Source organism: Mustela erminea, chromosome 16, assembly GCF_009829155.1.
Source record: "Mustela erminea isolate mMusErm1 chromosome 16, mMusErm1.Pri, whole genome shotgun sequence".
NCBI classification, from domain to species: Eukaryota; Metazoa; Chordata; class Mammalia; order Carnivora; family Mustelidae; genus Mustela; species Mustela erminea.
In genome coordinates, this window is record NC_045629.1 from 84,836,235 (window position 1) to 84,857,915 (window position 21,681).

At 58.9% G+C, this 21,681-nt stretch overlaps 1 protein-coding gene across 11 annotated transcripts; it reads left to right on the forward strand.

Annotated features, from left to right (window-relative positions):
* The first annotated feature begins 142 nt into the window (after window positions 1-142).
* HSF1 (heat shock transcription factor 1) lies at window positions 143-20,507 on the forward strand. Of its 11 annotated transcripts, none has more exons than XM_032315749.1 (14): window positions 144-466; window positions 15,168-15,279; window positions 15,587-15,723; window positions 16,044-16,168; window positions 17,335-17,410; window positions 17,489-17,550; window positions 17,666-17,762; window positions 17,851-17,987; window positions 18,077-18,352; window positions 18,750-18,830; window positions 19,601-19,706; window positions 19,781-19,846; window positions 19,935-20,004; window positions 20,090-20,507. In XM_032315749.1, the coding sequence occupies exons 1-14, from the start codon at window positions 350-352 to the stop codon at window positions 20,221-20,223; spliced, it is 1,596 nt and encodes a 531-aa protein (XP_032171640.1). In that variant the 5' UTR covers window positions 144-349; the 3' UTR covers window positions 20,224-20,507. The 11 variants fall into 11 exon arrangements, with proteins under 11 accessions (XP_032171646.1, XP_032171640.1, XP_032171644.1 ...); XM_032315753.1 differs by having other exon boundaries at window positions 19,959-20,004; XM_032315747.1 differs by having other exon boundaries at window positions 145-466; window positions 19,959-20,004; window positions 20,082-20,507.
* Window positions 20,508-21,681: the final 1,174 nt, after the last annotated feature.

Genomic DNA, 21,681 nt, shown 5'->3' on the forward strand with positions numbered 1-21,681 from the left:
GGGTCAAGGGGCGCGGCTCGCCCCGCCCGGCCCGGCCCGGCCCGACTTGTGGGGCGGGGCTAGCAGGCGCAGGCGCAGGCGCAGGGCGGCAGAGACGCGGGAGGGGGCGGGGCGGACGGGACGAACAGGGCGGGGCCGGCGTGCGCGCGCCGGGCCGACGCGAGCGGGCGGCGCCGGCGGTAGCGCGCCCGTCGCAAGATGGCTGCGGCCATGCTAGGCCGCGGGGCCGTGTGTGCGCAGCGGGCGGCGGCGGTGGCGCTACCCCGGCGGCAGGCGCGTCGGCGGCACTAGCCCGGCCCTCGGCCCCCTTTCGCGGTCGTCATCTCCGCTTCTCCCCGCGGAGCCCGGTATGGATCTGCCCGTGGGCCCCGGCGCGGCGGGGCCCAGCAACGTCCCGGCCTTCCTGACCAAGCTGTGGACCCTCGTGAGCGACCCGGACACCGACGCGCTTATCTGCTGGAGCCCGGTGAGGGGCCGGGGCCAGTCCCCGGAGGAGTGGGATGTGGAGGCGGGACTCAGGGCGGGGTTCGCCGGAAAAGCGTGCGGGGCTCGCTCCCGTCGGCTCCTGCCGCGCCGAGTGTCCCCGGGCTGGGGACGAAGGGCCTCTGGTTCGGTGTTTCGCCAACTGTTGGACGGTCGCGGAAGTGTGTCGGTCCTGGGCGCGGCTCCGGGGCTCGCTGGCGATCACTGTGCCCAGCTGACCCTCTGTCTTCCCCAAAGAGTTCCCGGGTGGTGTGGCGGCAGCTATTAGGGGAAAATCGGGACGTGGCGCGTGGATTGGAGGGCGTTGCTCCAGTGCAAAGGCGAAAGGAAGGAAAACAGAAAGTAAAACGTCATAAAGTTCAAGCTGGTCGCGAACCCCTGCCCAGAGATGCTAAAGCTGGGTTTCCCCGGAGCGGCTTTGTTTTTCGTGCCGCACAGGGCGTCTTTATCAAGTCCCTGTCTTCAGTTGCCTGGCAGCAGGCTTGTTTACAAGGTTTGACCCTGCAAGACCGGACAGCTCCGGTTTTGCCGAGGTAAATCAGGGAGTGTTTGGAGTTGAATATCGGAATCTGCTGTTCCCCATCCTGGGGTGTCCTGTCTGGGGAAGGCCAGAGCCGTACCCCGGGGCTGGCAAATGGGTGACCTGAAGGACGGCCACCCTGGTCACGCAGAGCCTGTGGGTGCCTCAGATATGTTTGACCTCTTGAGGGCCGGAGCGCTGGCTTTCTCAGACTTTGCTAAGCACTTCCCTTTCATGCTCTTAAGCCATTAGGAATGAAGAAATGTTTAGGCTGAAGCTAGCTCCTGGGTTGTCTGTTTGCCCAAGCCCTGCTCTGCCTGAAGACTGGAGATAAAGAGACTGGGTCTCACCAGCGTTCTGAGTGGGGACCCTTTGTCAGTCTCAGTGACTTGATGTGTGGGCACTCCCTGTTTCTGTGGTGACGGGCCAGGACCCTGAAGAGGAGGAGCGTGCTTTCCCACACGCTGCGGAGTCACCGCCATCCCCTCTTCCCAGACCTCAAAGTTTCCTCACCAGAGGAAGTGACCCCACATTTCTGTCTCCCTTTACCTTCCTCCTTCCTCTTTTTCCTTCCCCTAATTTCCAGGAAACACTCTTAACCCTAATCAAGGAGGGGGATCAGAGATGCCCTGGGATATTCCAAGCCTAATTCTGCTAGGGTGATCATCCCACCTGCTAGGGTGCCCCTTAATCTGCTTGCTTTTCTGCTTACAGACTGTTAGGCATGTGGGTGAGGTGGCACCAGGTTACTCTCCAGGACCTGCAGCCTGTGTTCTGGGCAAGGCCTTTGAACAGGAACAGTCAGACCTGACAGCTTTCACTTAAAGTGGCTGCCCATGAACCCTGTTGGTGTGGGGCCGCAGGTGGGAGGGAATCGGATTCAGGGGAGAGAGGGGGATGGGGAACTGGCTGGCTGGAGCATGAGTATTTGACCCTTCCCGGTCTATATGCAGGTCAAGCAGGACATAGTGGTAGGGCTGGGACTAACAATGAACCCAGAAACCGCACAGTAGCTCAGTAGTGGAAGGAAGCCCTTCCCAGGCTGGGCAGGGGCCTGGAGAGCTACCTGGCTCAGAGGCAGGAGATGGTTCTGTACCTTGGCCTCTACCAAAAAAGTCCAGACCGGGTCTTCTGCAGACTTGTGGCCTAGAGTCTGGCTCTCAGAGGCCTTAGAAAGCTCTGACGTGCGTGCTTTTGGTGTCTTCCCCTTCGCGTTGGAAGTTTTCTCACAGTTCTACCAGGAGAAACACTATGTCTGGGACGCCTGGGGGGCTCAGTGGGTTAAGCAGCTGCCTTCGGCTCAGGTCATGATCCCGGCGTCCTGGGATAGAGTCCCACATCCGGCTCCTTGCTCAGCGGGGAGCCTGCTTCGCCTTCTGTCTCTGCCTGCCTCTCTGTCTGCCTGTGCTCGCTCTCTCTCCCTGTCTCTCTCTCTGACAAATAAATAAATAAAATCTTTAAAAAAAAAAAAAAAAGAAAGAAAGAAAAAAGAAACACTATGTCTGACCTAGGGGACAAGGGGCAGTCAGAGGTATGCTGGCTGATTCTCAAGGCTGAGTAAGGTGGGGCAGGGGTCCGGCCCCAGAAACCCTCCAACCAGTGGGGCCACCTCCCACTCCCGAGGCTGTTGAGCTTCCCCTGCCCAGCCTGAGAGACAGACCACAGGTTGCTGCCCCAGAGAGTTGTGTTGGCTTACTGACCCTCAGACCCTCACAGTCGATGATGCACTGGGCATGGCATCTCGCTGAATAAGCAAGGGTCTTTAGAGATGCAGCTGCCCCCCAGACAGCTCCTGCAGGACCCTGCAGCTCCTGCTGCTGCCAGGAGGGAACTTGGCCACCATGCGCACAGCCTAAGGGTGTGCCACAGCTCCCCTGACCTACACCCTGTGCCTCCCACGCCCACTGGGACTGTCCATGAATCAGGCCTTTCTGGCCTAGGGATCAGGGCCAGATGAGCCTGGGAGGTGCCTGATGGCAGAGTTTAAGGACGCACTTATTTTTAGGGCCCCTTGAAGGCCAGGGGGCTGGAGGGAGGGGCTTCTTAAATTTGGGGCTTTGGCGCTTTTCTGGCCCCACCCTCGCCCAGCCTGATCAGTGCAGTTCCGTTTTCTTCGGGAGCCAAAGTGCAACTAATAGGACTGTGTGGAGCAGACACCGAGGAGCTGGAGGTCACCAAGGCCAGGGCCTGTCCCAGGTAGCCCTTGTACACGCAGTGGTCAGAGGTCACCCTGGAGGGGCTGGGTCTCAGGGTGGGGAGTTGGGGGCACGGCACTTCCTGCAGTTAGCTCATCAGCTACCTGAGAAACCCCTTGAATTGCCCTGGTCACACTGGTACACTCAGAGCTGGCTATGGGCCATTTCCAGAGTTCCCACGACGGGCAGGGACGCGGAGAGCCAGGGGAGCCCCCGCTCCTCCCCCAGCCTGCTGAGCTCCTTCTCAGACAGCCGGCGGGACCCAGCAGGCCCTCTGGATCCTGCCCTTAGGGCTCTGTCATCTAAGCCAAAATTTTGAAGGAGCACCACAGGTTACCGCTCCCCAGTGGCAAGCTGGGCAGTGGGCCGCAGGGCCTCCCAGAAGCACATAATTGCCTCTGCCGAACAGTAGCCCGGCTGTGCTCCTTAGACCTCCCCTGCGGCAGGAGGCTGTGCCTTCTTGTGTGTCACTTCTCCATCCAGGGCCGTGCAAGGAGGTGACAGCTGGCCATTCTGCAGACAGGAAAACTGAGTCTCGGGCCCCCAGATGGCTCAGTCCATTAAGCCTCTGGTTTTGGCTCAGGTTGTGATCCCAGGGCATGGGGATCGAGTCCCGCATTGGGCTCCCTGCTCAGTGGGGAGCCTGCTTCTCCCTCGGCTTCTCTCTCTATCATGAGTGGGTGAATAAAATCTTTAGAAAAAAGAAAGAAAAAATTGAGTCTCAAAGACATCAGGAAACTGAACAGAGAAAGCTGGAGATTGGTTAAGCCAGACCTGAATCCACCATCTTCTTTTTTTTTTTTTTAAGATTTTATTTATTTATTTGAAAGACAGAGATCACAAGCAGGCAGAGAGGCAGGCAGAGAGAGGAGGAAGCAGGCTCCCTGCTGAGCAGAGAGCCCGATGCAGGACTCGATCCCAGGACCCTGGGATCATGACCTGAGCTGAAGGCAGCAGTTTAACCCACTGAGCCACCGGGTGCCGCAATCCACCATCTTTCTGATGACGAGCAGCTGTTTCCCTGTCTGCCTTTGCCAGGGACTCCAGATTTCCTGGGGGCAGCAGGGGAGCCCCACCCACGCCTACAGGGTCAAGACGCTGCTTACCCCCACCTGTTTTGTCAGTTAGACCCCAGCCACACAGGGACTGACCAGCATTGCACGTGGTTGGTCAGGATTGGATTTGGGATTTTTACATGCGCCCCCTCACCCCTTCGTAGAGATACATGCAGACGGACGGACGGATGGACGAGACTGGCAGAGACCTATAAATGACAGACTCTACGCTGTGGTCTCCCGAATCTGTTTCCTCCCGCCACCCCCCAGGGGGTGAGGTCGACCCGGGGGACATGGGTCCAGGAAGGGGGCTGGAGGTCTGGGCCGTGGTGGCCTCCTCAGAGAGGCCAGAGCCTAGCCGTGCGTACCGGACTCCACAGGACCCATGTATGTGCTCATAATTCTTTATTCGAGGACCTGGAAGGCGGCAGTGGGACGGACCCACTCCAGAATGTGCAAAGAGCTTCCATCGTGTATGGTGTGGGGCTAGGCCAGAGACCTCACAGTCCGTGGGCCCTGGAGCCTGCAGCTCTGGTTGCAAGGCCCCCTCCCCGGCGGAGTGGGGCTGTCTTTACAGGTGCCGAAGGGCGGAAGGCCAGCCGTGACATGCTTCCCAGTCCTGGCGGGATAGCAGCGGCCACCACAGACCCCTCCCCTCCTGACCCTGAAAGCCACCAGCCTGCTTCAGCTCCCGGGCCTGAAGGTCCGAGCACAGGGTGCCCGCGGCCAGAGATGAGGGCTGTGTCGGTGCCTGTGTCGCGGGAACTCACGACAGTTAACGTGCGCTGAAAGGAAACAGGACAGGACGGTGCAGACGGCCTCAGACGCAGATAAGGACAGAACCAGGATGGGAGAGGAGGAGGGGGGAGCCTCGCTTCCTCGCCGGAGCTCACACACCCTGTCACCTCCCCCTGCAGCCTGGATTTCTCCGCTGCGGTGGCCGCACACGCCCTGCTCCGAACGCCGGGTGGCGGGCCCTACAGTGCGGTCTGCCGGCCGCAATCAGGAGACTAGAGCGCCTCACGCCCGACTAGTCTTCGGATTGACATCGGGGGGACCAAAGTGTTCTGGGCAGAGTGCAGCTGGTTCCCCTCGTGGAATTCGGGGGTTACTAACCCTCTGGGGTCGTGGGGCCCTTTGAGAAAATACTCAACGACAGAAACCATCTCCGTAAAACACCTACCTGCCTGCAGAATTTTGGACTCATTTTAGGTTGGTCCAGGTGGCATCAAAAGTAAGGCCGGACGGGGCGCCTGGTTGGCTCAGTGGGTTAAGCCTCTGCCTTCGGCTCAGGTCATGGTCTCAGGGTCCTGGGATCGAGCCCCACATTGGGCTCTCTGCTCTGCAGGGAGCCTGCTTCCTCCTCTCTCTCTGCCTGCTGCTCTGCCTGCTTGTGATCTCTGTCTGTCAAATAAATAAAATCTTAAAAAAAAAAAAAGAAAAGAAAAGAAAAGAAAAAGTAAGGCCAGAGGCTCCAGACTCAGTAGCTGCGAAGAAGCGCATCCGGAACAGCCGGCTCAGGGTCGAGCATGCGCCTCTGGGCCTGGAGGCTGTGGGTTCGAGCCCTGTGCTGGGTGTAGAGTTTACTTTAAAAAGAAAGAAAAAAGAAGGAAGGAAAGAAGGAAAGGTGCATGTCCGGATTAGGGCAGGGCCCAGCAGCCAGCGGCAGGGCACTCACTTCTTCCTGCTTCTTCCGCATTTCTGATCACAGGCTTTGATTATGCCCAGGGAAAGCTAAGCCCACCTCCAGGACTTCCTCAGGGGCAGCAGAGGAGGGGCTTGAACCATGAGGCAGGGACGCGGAGCGGCACGCCCTGTGATGGATTCACCAGGAAACCTCTGAAACCCCTGATGGCTCTTAAGTAGCGCTTACGGGACACACTTAGTGTGGCTTCACCCTTGAACAATGTTCAGGATTGAAAACAGGAGGGACAGGTAAGCCACACAGGTGCCCAGACTTTGTGTCCGGAGGCAGTTTTCAGACTAAGAGCCCAGACTTTGGAAAAGCTGGTGCAGCTTGAGTTTACCAGGCGCGGCACCAGGGACGGGAGAGGTCCAGGAGTCTGCACGCGAGCCCCTCTGGGCCTCCGACAGACGACTGGTTCCGCCTGCCGGTGCAGCGAGACCTGTGAAGCTAGCCTGAGAACTTTCCAGAGAAGGAACAGCTACTGAGGAGAGCTCACAGAGGGCCTCGAGTTACCCTGAGTTCTCCCAGCTGGAGCGGAAGAATCACACTCAACTTGCAGATCACTCAGCAGAGGCGAACGAGCCAGAGCTTGGAGCTGTGGCTGAATTAAGAAAATCGGCCCCAAATGCGGCATCACCGAGGTTAAAGAGAAGCCATGCAAGGATCAGACTGAGCCACACAGACACTCTCAGGAGGAAACCGCAAAACCCAAACACGACATGAAGACCCTCGTGTCGGGGGCCCTGCCAGAGTGGACAGCGGAGTCAGGTGGGGAGTGCGTCCTGTGACCGGGAAGGGGAGAGTCGCAGCAGGTCCCAGGGATGATGGGACCGGCCAGCAAAGTCATTAAAGCAATTGTAAAAGTCTTCTGAGTGCTCCGGGAGGTAAAGCAAGCCCGTGAAGACAGAAAATGTCATGGAACAAGTGTCCGTGCAGAAGGGTCCCCACTGTTCGTGGAAATCCCCGCTTCGGGGAGGCGCCGCACCTCTCCCCACCTGCACGTGGCTTTCTTCGGAGAAGCACAGTGGGGACGGGTGGGGGCGACTATGGTGGGGACACCTGAGAGACGTGGCCTCTCGGTGCACGTCCTTGCCTGCCAGGATGAGAAGAGCACTTAACCTCTGTGGCCTTCCTCCAGACGCTTACATAATTTCAACTAGTCATGAGGAAAAGACAGAGGACAAGTCGAAATTGAGGGACCGTCTGCGGACACTGGCCCGGTGCTCCTTCAAACCGTCAGGGTCCACAGAAAGCAGGACAGTCTGAGAGACTGACCCTGCGAGAGGACAGTGTGGAGGCTTGACAACCCAGAGTACTGTAGCCCCTGGGGTGGTGTCCTGGGACAGAAGGACAGAGGCAAAAACTAAAGAGATCTGAATAAAATAGGGACTTTAGTTAATAAGGCCCAGGCATGCCCCTTTTTTGGAAGTTCGTGTGAAGCCATCCTGCTTTTATAAGAGACCTGCATCCGTGCCTGTTTCAGCTAACGGAGAGATTATTCTGGGGTGTGGGAGTACTGTGGAATTTTCCATATTCAGTAACGGTCATTGTTTGCTTTAGGAATTTCATCTTACAAAAGATTCCATAGGAACTCTGCTTTCAGATAGCAGGGGAAGCCTGGCTGCAGATTCATTACCTGCGACAGGTGCACAGCGTTAATGGTGCGCAGGTATGAGAGCTCTCCCCAGTGCTACCGCAGATCTGAAGTCGCTCTCAGTTCCCAAGCTGACTTGTGTAAGTCGGTGCAGGGGTCAGCCGCAGCTCAGCTACCGCAGAAGGAAAGATGACTGAACTAACTGATCGGAGAAACTGCTCGCAGCGCTGTCCAGAGAAGACGAGACGGCAGACGCTGAACAGAGCCTCGTGGGGACGACAACACACAGCCTGACGACACAGAAGCGGATTTCCAATATAAAGGGGGAGGGGATGCTTAGACATAACCATGCAGATTTTTGGAAAGCTGCGAACCTGTGGTTCCAAGACTTCCAAGAACTCCAGGAAGGGTAAGCACAAGAAAGTGTACCAGGTCATGTCACTATCAGGTTGCTAAAAACGGGATAAAGAGAAAATCTTCAAAGCAGCCAGAAAAAAGAAAGGGAATTGCACAGAGGGACATAGAACGATTCTGACTTCTCAGCAACTCTAAGGCTTGAGGCCAGAGGGCAGCTCCGAAGACGGGAGTCTGGTCAGCTTTCGGAGCACAGTGGAAGCGCGTCAGTGGGGAGGGAAGAAAGACCGCACGACCGTCTCGACAGCGTAACGAGAAACGCTGGACAGACTTAACCCGCACTTCACGACGACCGCTCAGCAGACTCGTGAGGGCAGTTCCTCAGCCCGCAAAAACACCTGCAGAAACCTACACGTGGTGTTGTATTTAAAGGTGACAGGGCGGGCATTTCCCCCAACACTGGACGAGAAGGCTGGGAAGTCCGTTCCTACTGCTCCTCTTTAACAGTGTGTGTAATCCGCTGGTCGGGCGATATAGCAAATAAGGAAATAAAAGACCAAAAAATTGGAAGGTGAGATGTCACACTGTCTCCATTTATAGAAAACACCATCATTGACTTAGAAAGGCGCAAGACATCTACCAGAAAATGTTGCTAGAACTCATGAGTTTGGCGAGGCCACGGAGTTTGAGGGTAGTATACAAAAACTGACTCTAGTTCTGCACACTAGCAATGAACTGTTGAAAATGGAGGTATTTGCAGTAGCCTCAGAAAAGACACAGAGAGGCACGTGAGTGGTTAAGTGTCTGACTCTTGATCCCGGTTCAGGCCACGATCTCAGGGTCATGAGATCAAGCCCCGCATGGGGCTCTGCACTTAGTGAGGAGTCTGCTTGGGAGTCTCCTTCTCCTTGTGCACCCCACCCCCGACGCTTAAATAAATAAATAAATCTTTAAAACACATGCACAGATATTTAGTGGTTGTATTGCCGATTGCTGTGTAACCAAATATGTTAAAACTTAACTGCTTAAAACAAGAAGCGTTCCGCAGTGCCTGAGAGTCCCAGGCCGACTGGAACTCGGGGCCCCCGCACACAGGGTGTGGTCGGTCGTTGCAGGACTCAGTCGGGGAAGAGCGACCCGCCTCCAGGTTCACTCGGGTGTTTTGTGACAAGTAGCTTTTGGCAGGAAGCTTTGATTCCTCACCACGTGAGCTTCTCCTTAGGGCTGCTACAGCAGGTCCGCCTGCTTCTCTCAGAGCAAGGGATCCAAGACAGCAAGAGCCCCAGGTGACGTCTGTAACCTGTTCTCAAATACCGTCACACCTGTTGAATCCTGGTCACAAAGAACAACCCTGGCATAAGCCCCACGTTGGGTGTAGAGATTACTTAAAATTAAATAAACTTTTAAAAAGTTAAACAAGAGGCGCCTGGGTGTCTCATGAGTTAAACCTCAGCCTTTGGCTGAGGTCATGATCTCAGGGTCCTGGGATCGAGCCCGCATCGGGTTCCCTGCTCAGCGGGGAGCCTGCTTCTCCCTCCCCCATCACCCTGCTTGTGTTCTCTCTCTGGCTGCCTCTCTGTCAAATAAAATCTAAAAAATCTATTTTTTCCCAAGACTTAAAAAAAAATACTCCTGCAACTAATGATTTTTAATCATTAATGAGTTTTGCAACATCACTAGATACAAGGTCAACACACAAAAATAAATTGTATTTTTTTTCCAAGATTTGAGAGAGAAAGATATCACATGCATAAGGAGAGGGGAGGAGTAGAGGGAGAAGCAGACTCCCCACTGAGCAGGGAGCCCGATGCGGGGCTCGATCCCAGGACCCTGGAATCATGACCTGAGCCGAAGGCAGACGCTCAACCCACTGAGCCACTCAGGCGTCCCATCAATTGCATTTCTATGAATGACAGGAAGTTGGTTTTTGTTTTGTTTTTGTTTTTTTTTAACTTCGTTTACAGCTGTTCAGGGGAGGGGAAGAGTTCTTACGGAGAAGTCTGGTAAAACATGCAGGGATCGTCATGTCAAGACTTAAGAATAATAAAAACACTTAGGAAAGAAACCAAGTTGACGGGATGGCATACCATGTTCGTGGACTTTTTTAAAAGTGCAATTGGGAAGGGACGCCTGGTGGCTCAGTTGGTTGGACGACTGCCTTCGGCTCAGGTCATGATCCCGGAGGCCCGAGATCGAGTCCCGCATCGGGCTCCCAGCTCCACGGGGAGTCTGCTTCTCCCTCTGACCTTCTCCTCACTCATGCGCTCTCTGTCTGTCTCTCAAATTTAAAAAAAAAAAAAAGCGCAATTGGGAAGTTTTCCGGCCTGATCTCCCTGGATCCTTGTCCCGGCCCTTCCTCGTGGTGCTCCATTTGCACAGGTGTTGGTGCGGCCGAAGGGCCCAGGCGCCTCCGAGGCTCCGCTGGGTTCTCTGCGCTGGGTTCTCTCTGGCCTGCTGCTGTCGTCCCCATCCATGGTCCAGTCCGCCTACTGTTTCTCCTGCCAGTTCCGTGCACTGTTGGGCCCTTCTGGGAAGTGTTGCATCTTGCTGGTTGTGCTGCTCAACTTGGGAATTTCTGTGACTGCTCTGTGCTTCCAGTCTCTTTACTCTTCCTCCCCCTTTAGTGAGGCACAGTCCCCTCATCTTCCTCGACTTTATGATTTCCTTTAATTCTCTAAACATACTTACAACGTGTTGTTTGGTCTTGGTTAAATCTGATGTCTTGTCTCTCACGGGCTGTTTCTGTTACCTCTTCTCTCTTCTCCCTTGTGCATGGGTCATATGTTGCTATTTACATGTCTCATTTTGTTGGTAAAGCACATTTTGGGCCGTGCAGTACTCCTGGACGCCCACCCCCACCCGCATCCCCACCGCTGCTGTGCTTGTTTGTGAGGTTTGCGGGCTTGTAGGTTAGTAAGGTCTGTTTCCTCTCTGGTCTCTGTGTGGGTTCACCGTGTCGGGGGGTAGTACACCCAGACCGTAGGCTCCATGCTCCGCCTGATTGTTCGTTGGTTCTGACGGTACCACAGGACACAGACTGTCCAACAGTCTGGTCCAATTACATTCTCGCAGTGCAGCCTTTCAGGTCTGTCTGAGGTTTGCTTAGACCTGCGAGGGCTCTTAGCCTGTGGGAACAAGCTGGTTGTGGTTGAGTTTGTTTCTCTTCCTTTGTTTTTTGTTCGTTGTTTGAAGAGTTATTTACAAGAAAGAGGGAGCATGTGTGCGAGATTTGGGGAGGCGTGGAGGGAGAGGGCGAATCCCCAGCAGACGTCCCGCTGAGCAGGGGCCGACATGGGGCTTGATCCGACAACCCCACCGTCATGATCTGAGATGAAATCAAGAGTCAGACAGATGCTCCGCCGAGTCACCCAGGTGCCCCTTGAGCTTGTGACTCTTAGAGCTGTGCTGTTCTCAAGAGCAGCCTTAGGCTTGCGCTTTCTACACTTTGTTTCACATAAAGTGACTTTGCTGGGGGAAACCTTCAGAGCTCTCTTTCCTTTGGACTGCCTCTCTCCTGGGGCCTTCTCAGTCAGTGCTCCGGGCACTGGGCAGGGCAGCAGCCTCCCCCAGCACGGATGCTATGCCCCGCATGCTGGCTGGAGGTAGGGCTGTCAGGGGCTCCATTTGCTCAACCTCCCATGCCTGGGGTACAGCCTGCATTATTTGGATGGGGGCAAAATGGAGAAGACCCCTCCCCAAACTCTTGGTTGCAGTCACCGGGAATTTAGCCTCTTTACCTAGACAGGATGAGAAATGCTGGTAGCCTTCCCCTCTCAGTGAAATACAGTAAACCTTGACTGGAAACGGGGCAGAGGGACTGCCAGCTTCCCAGCCGTGCCCTCCCAGGGTGTAGTGTCAGTCAAGGTGAACTGGAGTCGGAAGGGAGTGGCTTGCGGCTGAGGTGTCACAAGCTCACTGTTCCTACATAGTCTTCGTAGGGTTTCTGGAATAAATGTTTTCATTTGATGTACACTTTTAGGACAATTTCCAGAGTCTTTAAAAGATTTAGGGGCGCCTGGGTGGCTCAGTGGGTTAAAGCGTCTGCCTTCAGCTTAGGTCATGTTCTCAGGGTCCTGGGATCGAGCCCCGCATCGGGCTTTCTGCTCAGCAGGGAGCCTGCTTCCCTCTCTCTGTCTGCCTCTCTGCCTACTTGTGATCTCTGCCAACTAAATAAATTAAAATTAAAATTAAAAAATTTGGGGCACCTGGGTGGCTCAGTGGGTGAAAGCCTCTGCTTTCGGCTTGGGTCATGATCTCAGAGTCCTGGGATCGAGCCCCACAGAGAGCCTGCTTCCTCCTCTCTCTCTGCCTGCCTCTCTGCCTACTTGTGATCTCTGTCAAATGAATAAATAAAATCTTAAAAAAAAAAAAAAAAGATTTAAGTAACCTTTGTTTCACTTGGGAGTGGTTCAGTAGATCTCCTCACACTTGACATCCCAGAAGGAGAAACTTTTCCTTCCTTTCCAAAGGGTGGTTTTGCTGGATATAAAATTCTGGATTCACGGGTTTTTTTCTTTGAGCCCCTTTAACTGTCATCCCACTGCCTCTGGCCTCCATGGCTTTCGATGAGAAATCAGCTGTTCATCTTCTCAAGGCGCCCTTGCGCTTGAAGTCTGTTCTCCCTTGTGGCTTCCAGAGGCCTCTCTGGGTCTTCCTGTCCTGCAGTTTGATGACGAGGCTTCTAGACGCGGCCCTCTCTGAGTTCACCCTGCTTGGGGTTTCTTGAGCTTCCTGGACGGTTTTCCTCAAATTTGAGAAGTTTTCAGCCCTTCTTCCTTCTGTCCTCTCCTCTCCTGCTGGGACCCCACGGTGCATGCGCTGGTGCCGGCTGATGCCCCCCAGCCTCTGAGACTCCGTTTTCCTTCACTGTCTTTTCTCTTTGACTGGATGATCTCAGTGGGCCTGTCCTCGTGTGTGCTGACTCCTCCTTGTCTGTGCTCAGATCTGCTCTCAAGCCCCTCTCGTGAGCTTTAGGCCTGAGTTATTACGCTTTCTCAGTCAGAAATTGCTGATTTGCTTTATATTTATGATTTTTATTTTTATTGATGTTCTTTGTTCGATGAGATATTCTCATGCTTTCCTTTCTTTCTTTCTTTCTTTTTTAAGATTTTATTTATTTGTCAGTGAGAGAGAGAGCGAGCACAGGCAGACCGAGTGGCAGGCAGAGGCAGAGGGAGAAGCAGGCTCCCCGCTGAGCAGAGAGCCCGATGCGGGACTCGATCCCAGGACCCTGAGATCATGACCTGAGCCAAAGGCAGCCGCTCAACCAACTGAGCCACCCAGGCGTCCCATGCTTTCCTTTATTTCTTTAGACTCAGTTTCACTTTAGCCTTTGAACGTGTCTGAAATGCTGATTTAAAGTCTTTGTGTAATAAATCCAGCTTCTAAGCCCCCTCAGAAATGGTTTCAGCTGATCGCTTTTTTCCCAGTGTATAGGCCGGGCCTTGTTTCTTTGCAGGTTTTTTGTTCTCGTTGTTGTTGGAAACGAGACTTTCGGGTCATGTAACGCCATGTGTTTTCGGCTCTGAACATCAGCTTTCCCTCTCCAGGGCTGGTACCGTTACTTGTAGTTGTTGGTAGTCATTTGTCTTGTGAGTTTTCTGAACTAATTCTGGGCAGTGTGTGGTCTTTGTTGTTTGTGACCACTGAAGTCTTTCCTTGGTTAGCATGGTAGCGAAGAGGGTAGAAATTTCCTTTAATGCCTGGAACCCATAACTGCCCCATTCTTTGGGGGGTTCTGTGTATGTATTGGGGTGTGCCTGCCGATGGGGACCCTTGAGCTCAGCCTGGGGCGCAAGCTTAGGGCGTTTTTAGGTCTTACACTGGTTCTCCACACGGCCCTGCACATGCATGTGATTTCTGGGTTTCCAGGAATATTTTGGAGATTTTCAGAAGTATCTCATTCTCCAGCTCTTTCTTTCTTTCTTTCTTTCTTTTTTTTTTAAGATTTTATTTATTTGACTGATAGAGATCACAAGTAGGCAGAGAGGCAGGCAGAGAGAGAGGAGGAAGCAGGCTCCCTGCTGAGCAGAGAGCCCAATCTGGGGCTCGATCCCAGAACCCTGGGATCATGACCTGAGCTGAAGGCAGCAGCTTAACCCACTGAGCCACCCAGGCGCCCCATCCAGCTCTTTCTTGTACACTTTCTGGTTAGTTTGTTTTTTGCTTTAACTGTTACCCTCTGACTTAGACAGTCACAGAGTTTTAAAATACACTCTTGGTGTTATCAACAAGCATCCCTAGGGAAAAGCCTTTTTATATTGGCAGAGTTTTGGGTCAAGTCAAGCAAAGACACCTTTGCAAGTGGAACCGCCCAGGTGACTGTCAGAGCAGTAAAATAAGAGTCCTCTGGGAGTGGGGCTCGAAGGAGCCCCAGCAGCACCCCGCAGCGTGGCTCTCAGGGTGCTGGGGTTTGGGGATCTCGGCTGCAGGACTTCCCGGCTGCAGGAGGGCCGGTGGGAGCAGAGCAGCCTCTCGGACCCTCCTGCGAGTGAGCCACTCTTCTTGAATAAATGCTCCCTCATGTTGTCAGAACCCTTCGACTGACTTTGAGAGTTCTGGAAAAGTCCCTCTGACATTTTGGGCAATTTTCCTGCTGCCACGTTGGAGGAGAGTGCTCTGAGGGCCTCCCTCTGCCTTCTCCGCCGCTCACGCGCTTACCTCGGAGCTGCTTTTCGTGTGCCCGCGCGTGTGGACGGGCCGGCCTCCTGCCCTTGTTGGGCACCCGGGGGTCTCTCTATTTTCGGGTGCCCCTCTGGCACCCTCTCTGCCAGGGAAGCTGTGCTCAAGGTCTCTCTTGGGCTCACACGCCTCCCCGGCCGGGCTCCCCTCACCACTCTGTCGCTGCTCCAGGGCCCTGAACCTCCTGGTAGCTCCTGGGTTTAGGTCTGAAAGGGGTTGGAGGGCGCGAAGTGTAGCGACCCTGGGGTCTCGGACGCCCGTAGAGGAATGGACTTGCGGTTCTGAACACAACTCTGGGTCTCCCTTCTGAGGGACTCGGGTCAGCCTCCCCTTCTCTTGGCCGCCTCGCTCTGGGGTCTGAGCTGCTCGTGGCGAAGTTCGCTGATGAAAGCGAGAACAAGCTCCCTAGAGACTGGGTGTGGAATGCTCTGTGTTTGGGGAACCTCTGGAGGCCTGGGGCGGGGTTTGTGATGGCGTCCGTGATGGGGTCCCTCCACGCTCTGGCTGTGCAGGGCAGCGGGACCAGGCTCGCCCTGCTGACAGGCGGCCCAGCTGTCCGGAGCGAGCCTCCCGCGTGACTCGGTGGCATGTCTCCCAGCAGAGCGGGAACAGCTTCCACGTGTTCGACCAGGGCCAGTTCGCCAAGGAGGTGCTGCCCAAGTACTTCAAGCACAACAACATGGCCAGCTTCGTGCGCCAGCTCAACATGTGTGAGTACCCACGCGCCTGCACCATGGCTCTGAGCGGCCAGCATCCTGCGGGCCTGAGCCCAGAGTCCTCAGGGAAGATGTGAAACCACGTGCTGGGGAGGGCGTGTCGCCTGGGGGAGTGGGGTCGCCCTTAGACCCAGACCACCCGGTGGCTCCCAGGCCTGCCCCTCTCCTGGGGCCAAACTGCGCCAGGCAGAGCCCTGCTCTGGGACACTCTGGGTGACCCTTAGCAGGGCAGGGGCCGGGCTGTCATTGGGGGTCTGGTCCCCAGCCTGAGGCAGAGCGGCCCCCACCCCGTCATGTGCAGACGGCTTCCGGAAGGTGGTCCACATCGAGCAGGGTGGCTTGGTCAAGCCGGAGAGGGACGACACTGAGTTCCAGCACCCGTGCTTCCTGCGCGGCCAGGAGCAGCTCCTGGAGAACATCAAGAGGAAAGTGACCAGTGTGAGTAGCCGGCGTCCCTCTCGGCCTCCGCAGATCTTCCTCCAGGGGACAGGGATGCCGCGTCCCCTCGCTGTCCTGCGGGCCTGTCCACTGCCCACGGCAGCTCGGTGGCCGCCCGATGCTCTGGTCTGGCTCCACCGAGCCCTTTTCCTGACGGGCCCTCCCTTCCCTGCTTGTGCATCTTAGGCTGCCCTTGCCCGTTCCCCCATCAGCCACCACAGCAAAGGTCCCTCTCCGGACCGCCAGCCCCTTGGCCTCGGCGCAGTCCGGGGGGCAGTGGGGTGGGGTCCCCCCAGTGACTGTTCCCCTTGGGGGCCCAGGTATCCACGCTGAAGAGCGAGGACATGAAGACTCGCCAGGACAGCGTCACCAAGCTGCTCACCGACGTGCAGCTCATGAAGGGGAGGCAGGAGAGCATGGACTCCAGACTCCTGGCCATGAAGCAGTAGGTTCTGCGCCGCAGCCCACGGGCGGGGAGGTGGCCCACGGGCGGGGAGGCGGCCGGACGAGGGGGCAGGGAGCAGGCAGGAGAGGGGCAGGCCTGGGAGCTGGCCTCTTCCCACCAGCCCCGCCTCCCACAGCTGTGACACAGGCGCCCAGGCCTTCTGCCCTGCGGATGTAGGATTAGGTTTGGACTCGTGCTCACTCCGCGGGAGACAGCGTCTGACCGGCTTCTGCCCCAGCAGGCAGAGCTGGGCTCCTCCCGCTGCCTCCCGCCTGGGCACCCTGTAGGCTGGGGTGGAGGGTTTCTTCCCGGCTCTCACGGTGTTGGCTGTCCCGCTGGTCCCCAGCCCTGGGGCATGTTTGGCCACCACATAACCAGTCCTGTGCTCCTGTCCTTAGCCAGGACCCCCACGAAGGCTGGCTTGAGCCTTTTCCTATGCACCTGGGGGGCCTGGGGACCTCTGGAACCACAGCCTAGGGTGCCTGTCGTCAGCTTAGCTGTGTGCGGCCTCAGACCGGCCCAGGGGGCAGGGCCTCATGACTCCGGCATCACAGGAGAAGCTCCTGGGCTCACATTGGGGTCCAGCAGAAGCCACTGACTGTGTGACGTGTGCAGAAGGGGGCCGGGGGAACTTGGCCTCCCGGGACACGGGTGCCTCTCCAGGTGAGGCCAAGGGGGTCCGTTCCGTGTCAAGGACACGCTCGGGGGGCTGGCTTATTAGAAGGGCAGGCCATAGCCTGCTCACAGCCCTGTTTGCCCAGTTGGGGAAATGGTGCCCAGGTGGCCCTTTCCACTCCTTAAAGTCACCCGTGAGCCATTTCCAAGCCTGGGGAGCACCCCCGAGCCCCTCAAAGGCACAGGATGACCTCCACAGGCCGCTCTCCAGCCTGAGAGCTGGGCTGGCCTCCCTCCTCTCCTCAGGTTCAGTTGGGGCAGAGATGGTTGGGGGGGGCCCCGATCCTGTGTTCTGCCTAAGCCCCCCAGCCCTTGGCTTAGGAGCCCGCTCCACCGGACCCCCCACCCGGATCGTCTGTACGTCCTCCCCCAGCGGCGTAGCCAAGCACAGGGGCCGCGGTGCCCGTTACCGCCAGACTCCCAGCCCCTACACCTGCCCAGGGCGCGGGAGGGGGCGCGGGGGGGTAGCTGACCGCCCCGGTGTGTTCCAGCGAGAACGAGGCCCTGTGGCGGGAGGTGGCCAGCCTGCGGCAGAAGCACGCCCAGCAGCAGAAGGTCGTCAACAAGGTGTGCGGCGGGCCTGGGGGGCGCCCGCTGGGCCCCGTCCCCGGCCGGGCTGACTGTGCCTTTCTGCTGCCCACACAGCTCATCCAGTTCCTCATCTCCCTGGTGCAGTCGAACCGGATCCTGGGGGTGAAGAGGAAAATGTGAGGCGTGGGGGGTGCCCTGGGCCTCCCTGTCTCCTCTTGGCTGAGTGGCGGGTGGCCGTGGCCCCGGGGAGGCGCCTGACCCCACCTCTTCCCCCCCCGCCCCGCCCCGCAGCCCCCTGATGCTGAATGACGGCAGCTCGGCACATTCCGGGCCCAAGTACGGCCGGCAGTACTCCCTGCAGCACGTCCACGGCCCGGGCCCCTACTCGGTGAGCGCGCGGTGCCGCGGGGCTGGCCCGGGCAGGGGTGGGCACTGCTGCGGCTCCTGCCACATAGGCCGCCTCCCTCCGATGGCAGGCTCCCTCCCCGGCCTACAGCAGCTCCAGCCTCTACTCCCCAGATGCCGTGGCCAGCTCCGGACCCATCATCTCCGACATCACCGAACTGGCCCCCAGCAGCCCCTTGGCCTCCCCGGGCGGAAGCGTAGACGAGAGGTGGGGGCGGCGTCGTCTTCCCAGCCGTCGGGGGGGAACGGGGGCGCCCACAGAGCCGGCTGCTGACGCATGTGCCCCCCCGGACGCAGGCCACTCTCTGGCAGCCCCCTGGTGCGCGTCAAGGAGGAGCCCCCCAGCCCTCCTCGGAGCCCCCGGGTGGAGGAGGCCAGTCCCGGACACCCGTCCTCCGTCGTGGAGATACCCCTGTCCCCAACCGCTCTCATTGACTCCATCCTGCGGGAAAGCGAGCCTGCCCCCGCCGCCCCAGCCACACCCCTCACGGATGCAGGGGCCCGCCACCCCTCACCCTCGCCCCCACCTGCCTCGGCCCCCGAGAAGTGCCTCAGCGTAGCCTGCCTGGACAAGTGAGTGCCACCCCTGCCCACCTCCACTGCGGCCTCTGGAAGCGCAGCCGGGCCTCCAGCCAGGACCGTCCAGGAGGGGCTGGTGCAGGGAGGTCGTCAGGCTGCGGGCACGGGGTCGCTGGGGGAGGCGCCTGCAGATCTGGCCCTGAGCCCAGAGCTTGCTTGTCCCACGTCCCCACTGCCTCAGGAGCCAAGGGTGTGTGGCCTCGCGGGCCTGCTCCACCTGCTCTCTGAGCTGCCCTGGCTGCTGCCGTCACCCCTTCCTGCAACAGGCCGCTGCCCTGTCCTGCTGGCCAGCAGAGGGCTCGCCCCAGAGGCCAGGCGAGCAAGGGCGGGGGGCACGGAGTCCACCGGCCCCCACCTGCAATCGGGGGGCTCTTGTCTTTGTATCTTGCAGTTTGGCTCGCGCTCCACAGATGTCTGGGGTCGCCCGCCTCTTCCCCTGCCCCTCCTCTCTGCATGGCCGAGTCCAGCCAGGGTTAGCGCCGTCCCCACTGGGGAGGGAGGAGGGCTCCGCCAGAGCTCAGGCCCCTCCCCAGCCTCGGACCAGACCCTGGCCTGGCCGTGAGCACTTGGCCCTGCCTGGTGAACAGGTGTCCCGGGCCTTCTGCAGCAGGGGGCAGCCCGCCACCCACCCCAGGCTCTGGGGCCCAAGCCAGTGCCCCAGGTCACTGACCGACAGAACTGGGGCTCCCAGCCTGGCGGCTGCCACCCATGCGGCCAGAGTCCCAGCTGCTGTGCTGACCCGCTTCCTCTCAGGGCGGGGCTGGGCCCCGTGGACACCTCCCAGGACTAGCCAGGCCACCGTCCTGTAGCACAGGTCCACCAGGTGGCCCAGGGCCTTCCTGGCCACCGCCTTCAGACCCACGCCTCCTTCCCAGCACGCACCAGGGCAGAGACCAGCCCTCCGTAGCCGGCCCACGGTTCCCTTGCCCCATCCCCGTGGTCTTGCAGTGTAAAGGCAAGACCTCGTCAAGCCTGAAAAACTGCCCCCAGCCATCCTGAGCACTGAGCCCCTCCTGGGCCCTCCTGCCATCTCGGCCCAGCCCGCATGGCCTCAGCTACCCTCCATACGCGTGCCCCGGGCCCACACCAGGGAGGGCGCGACGGGGGCCCGGGTTGGGGGGGTGCAGCTGAGGGCAGCCCCCCCACCCCACCCCCGGGCTGGTGTGTGTGGGCACCGGCGGGAAGGCATCTGCCTGGGGGTGCCTGGAGCTCCGCTTGACCCGCCCCGCCCGCTCTGGCCAGGACCGAGCTCAGTGAGCACTTGGACGCCATGGACTCCAACCTGGACAGCCTGCAGACCATGCTGACGAGCCACGGCTTCAGCGTGGACACGAGCGCGCTGCTGGACGTGAGCGCTGCCCTGCCCCGTCCCCACCCGCGCCCAGCCCCCGGCGCAGCCTGACCACCCTCCCTTCCCCGCAGCTGTTCAGCCCCTCGGTGACCGTGCCCGACATGAGCCTGCCCGACCTGGACAGCAGCCTGGCCAGCGTGCGTAGGCAGGGCGGGGACAGCAGAGGCGTGGGGGCTGGGGGGGCGGCGACGGGGGGCCTCACTCTGCCCCCTCCTGTCCTGGCAGATCCAGGAGCTTCTCTCCCCCCAGGAGCCGCCCAGGCCCCTTGAGGCTGAGAACAGCAGCCCTGACTCAGGTGAGCGGAGCCCCCAACCCCTGCCCTGCCGCCCACGTGCCCTCCGGCCCCGTGCCCTGACCCCGCCCCGCCCCCAGGGAAGCAGCTGGTGCACTACACGGCGCAACCCCTGTTCCTCGTGGACCCGGGCTCCGTGGATATGGGGAGCAGCGACCTGCCCGTGCTCTTCGAGCTGGGGGAGGGCTCCTACTTCTCGGAGGGGGACGACTACACAGATGACCCCACCATCTCCCTGCTGACGGGCTCCGAGCCCCCCAAAGCCAAGGACCCCACTGTCTCCTAGAGGCCCCAGGAGGAAGGCTGGCCGAGGGGCGAGGCGTGGACCCCGGTCAGCAGCAAAGGCTGACAGCCACACAGGGACTGACGGCACTGCTCGTGCTCAGTCAGGATTGGATTTGGGATTTTTACATGAGTCTCCCTCACCACCTCAGTAGAGATACACACACACGGACAGACGGACGGACGGACGAGACTGGCAGAGACCTATAAACGACAGACTCTACGCTGTGGCCTCCTGTGTCTCTTTCCTCCCGCCACCCCCCAGGGTGGGCCCCAGGGACATGGGTCCGGGAAGGGGGCTGGAGGTCTGGGCCGTGGTGGCCCCTTCAGAGGGAAGGTCGATGGTCAGAGCCTAGCCGTGCGCACCGGACTCCACAGGACCCGTGTGTGTGCTCACAATTCTTTATTCGAGGACCTGGAAGGGGGCAGTGGGACGGACCCACAGGAGCACCCTTCCCAAGACCTCCCCACGAGGGGACTGGGGGAGCGCGGGCGGGCGTGCTGGAGCCTCCCCTGGCCACGGAACCCTGCTTGTCACACGTTCGAGGCACTGGCTGGTGCGGGAGCAGGGGAGGGGAGGGGAGGGAGCAGAGTGGTCCAGGGAGGCCCTCTACCCCTGACTCCATCACCGCGAGAGGGGGCGGGGACGTGAGGCTGGGCAGATTCTGGGTGGGTGGGGGGCAGCATGGCCCTTGAGGCCCAGGCACCCCCTCACCTGCCTCGTCAGACCGTGTCTGTGACTGGGGCCCACAGAGCCAGACATGGCCTCGGGTCTTCGATAGAGCCTAACGCACCAAGTCAGGTGGGAACGGGCTCCGGGCTGCCCCCGGTCAGGCTGCCCCCCAGGCTTGGCAGGTCACAGTCTGGGAGCACAGCTTCCTGAGGGCCGCGCTCAGGCGTGCACGTGAGCTGCCCAGTGCCACAACTAGGTGGGCGGGGCTCCAACCCAGGGCACCTGAGAGTCCCTCCTGGGTGCCAGGCAGGGGCAGAGAGCTGGCGTTCAAGCCTTGGCATGGATGTGCTCAGGAGGAAGACCAAGGTTATGGGTCAGGCCAGGCCACCTGCCTCCCCCCAAGGGTCCAGGGACTCAGCCACTGTGAGCATCACAGCCTAAGAACGGCACCAGCACGCGGCGCCGCCAGGCCAGCCACTGGTTCTGATTCTTGGCCCTCGGGCACACTCTGGACCTCCAGCCTGTGCCCTGAGCCAAGGTCCCCTGCTGGGAAGTCCTTGGGCATCATCTTCCAAGGCCCCAGCACAGGGACCACAGAGCTCTGAGCTGCTCCCCCACCCCAACGCACACACACGCCAGGTTAACAAGGGCAGTGACAGGACAGGACATGTGACCTCAGCCAGGTCCTGCTGGGCGGTGGGGGTTGCCGCCTGTGGTAGAGAAAC

Bases quoted from the DNA above. Each gene is read 5' to 3' on its own strand.
- HSF1 (XM_032315745.1), top strand. From the start codon at position 350: ATGGATCTGCCCGTGGGCCCCGGCGCGGCGGGGCCCAGCAACGTCCCG. The intron at 17,551-17,665 runs GTGAGGCGTGGG...CCCGCCCCGCAG, and splicing joins CTGGGGGTGAAGAGGAAAAT to CCCCCTGATGCTGAATGACG. The intron at 18,831-19,600 runs GTTAGCGCCGTC...CGCTCTGGCCAG, and splicing joins CATGGCCGAGTCCAGCCAGG to GACCGAGCTCAGTGAGCACT.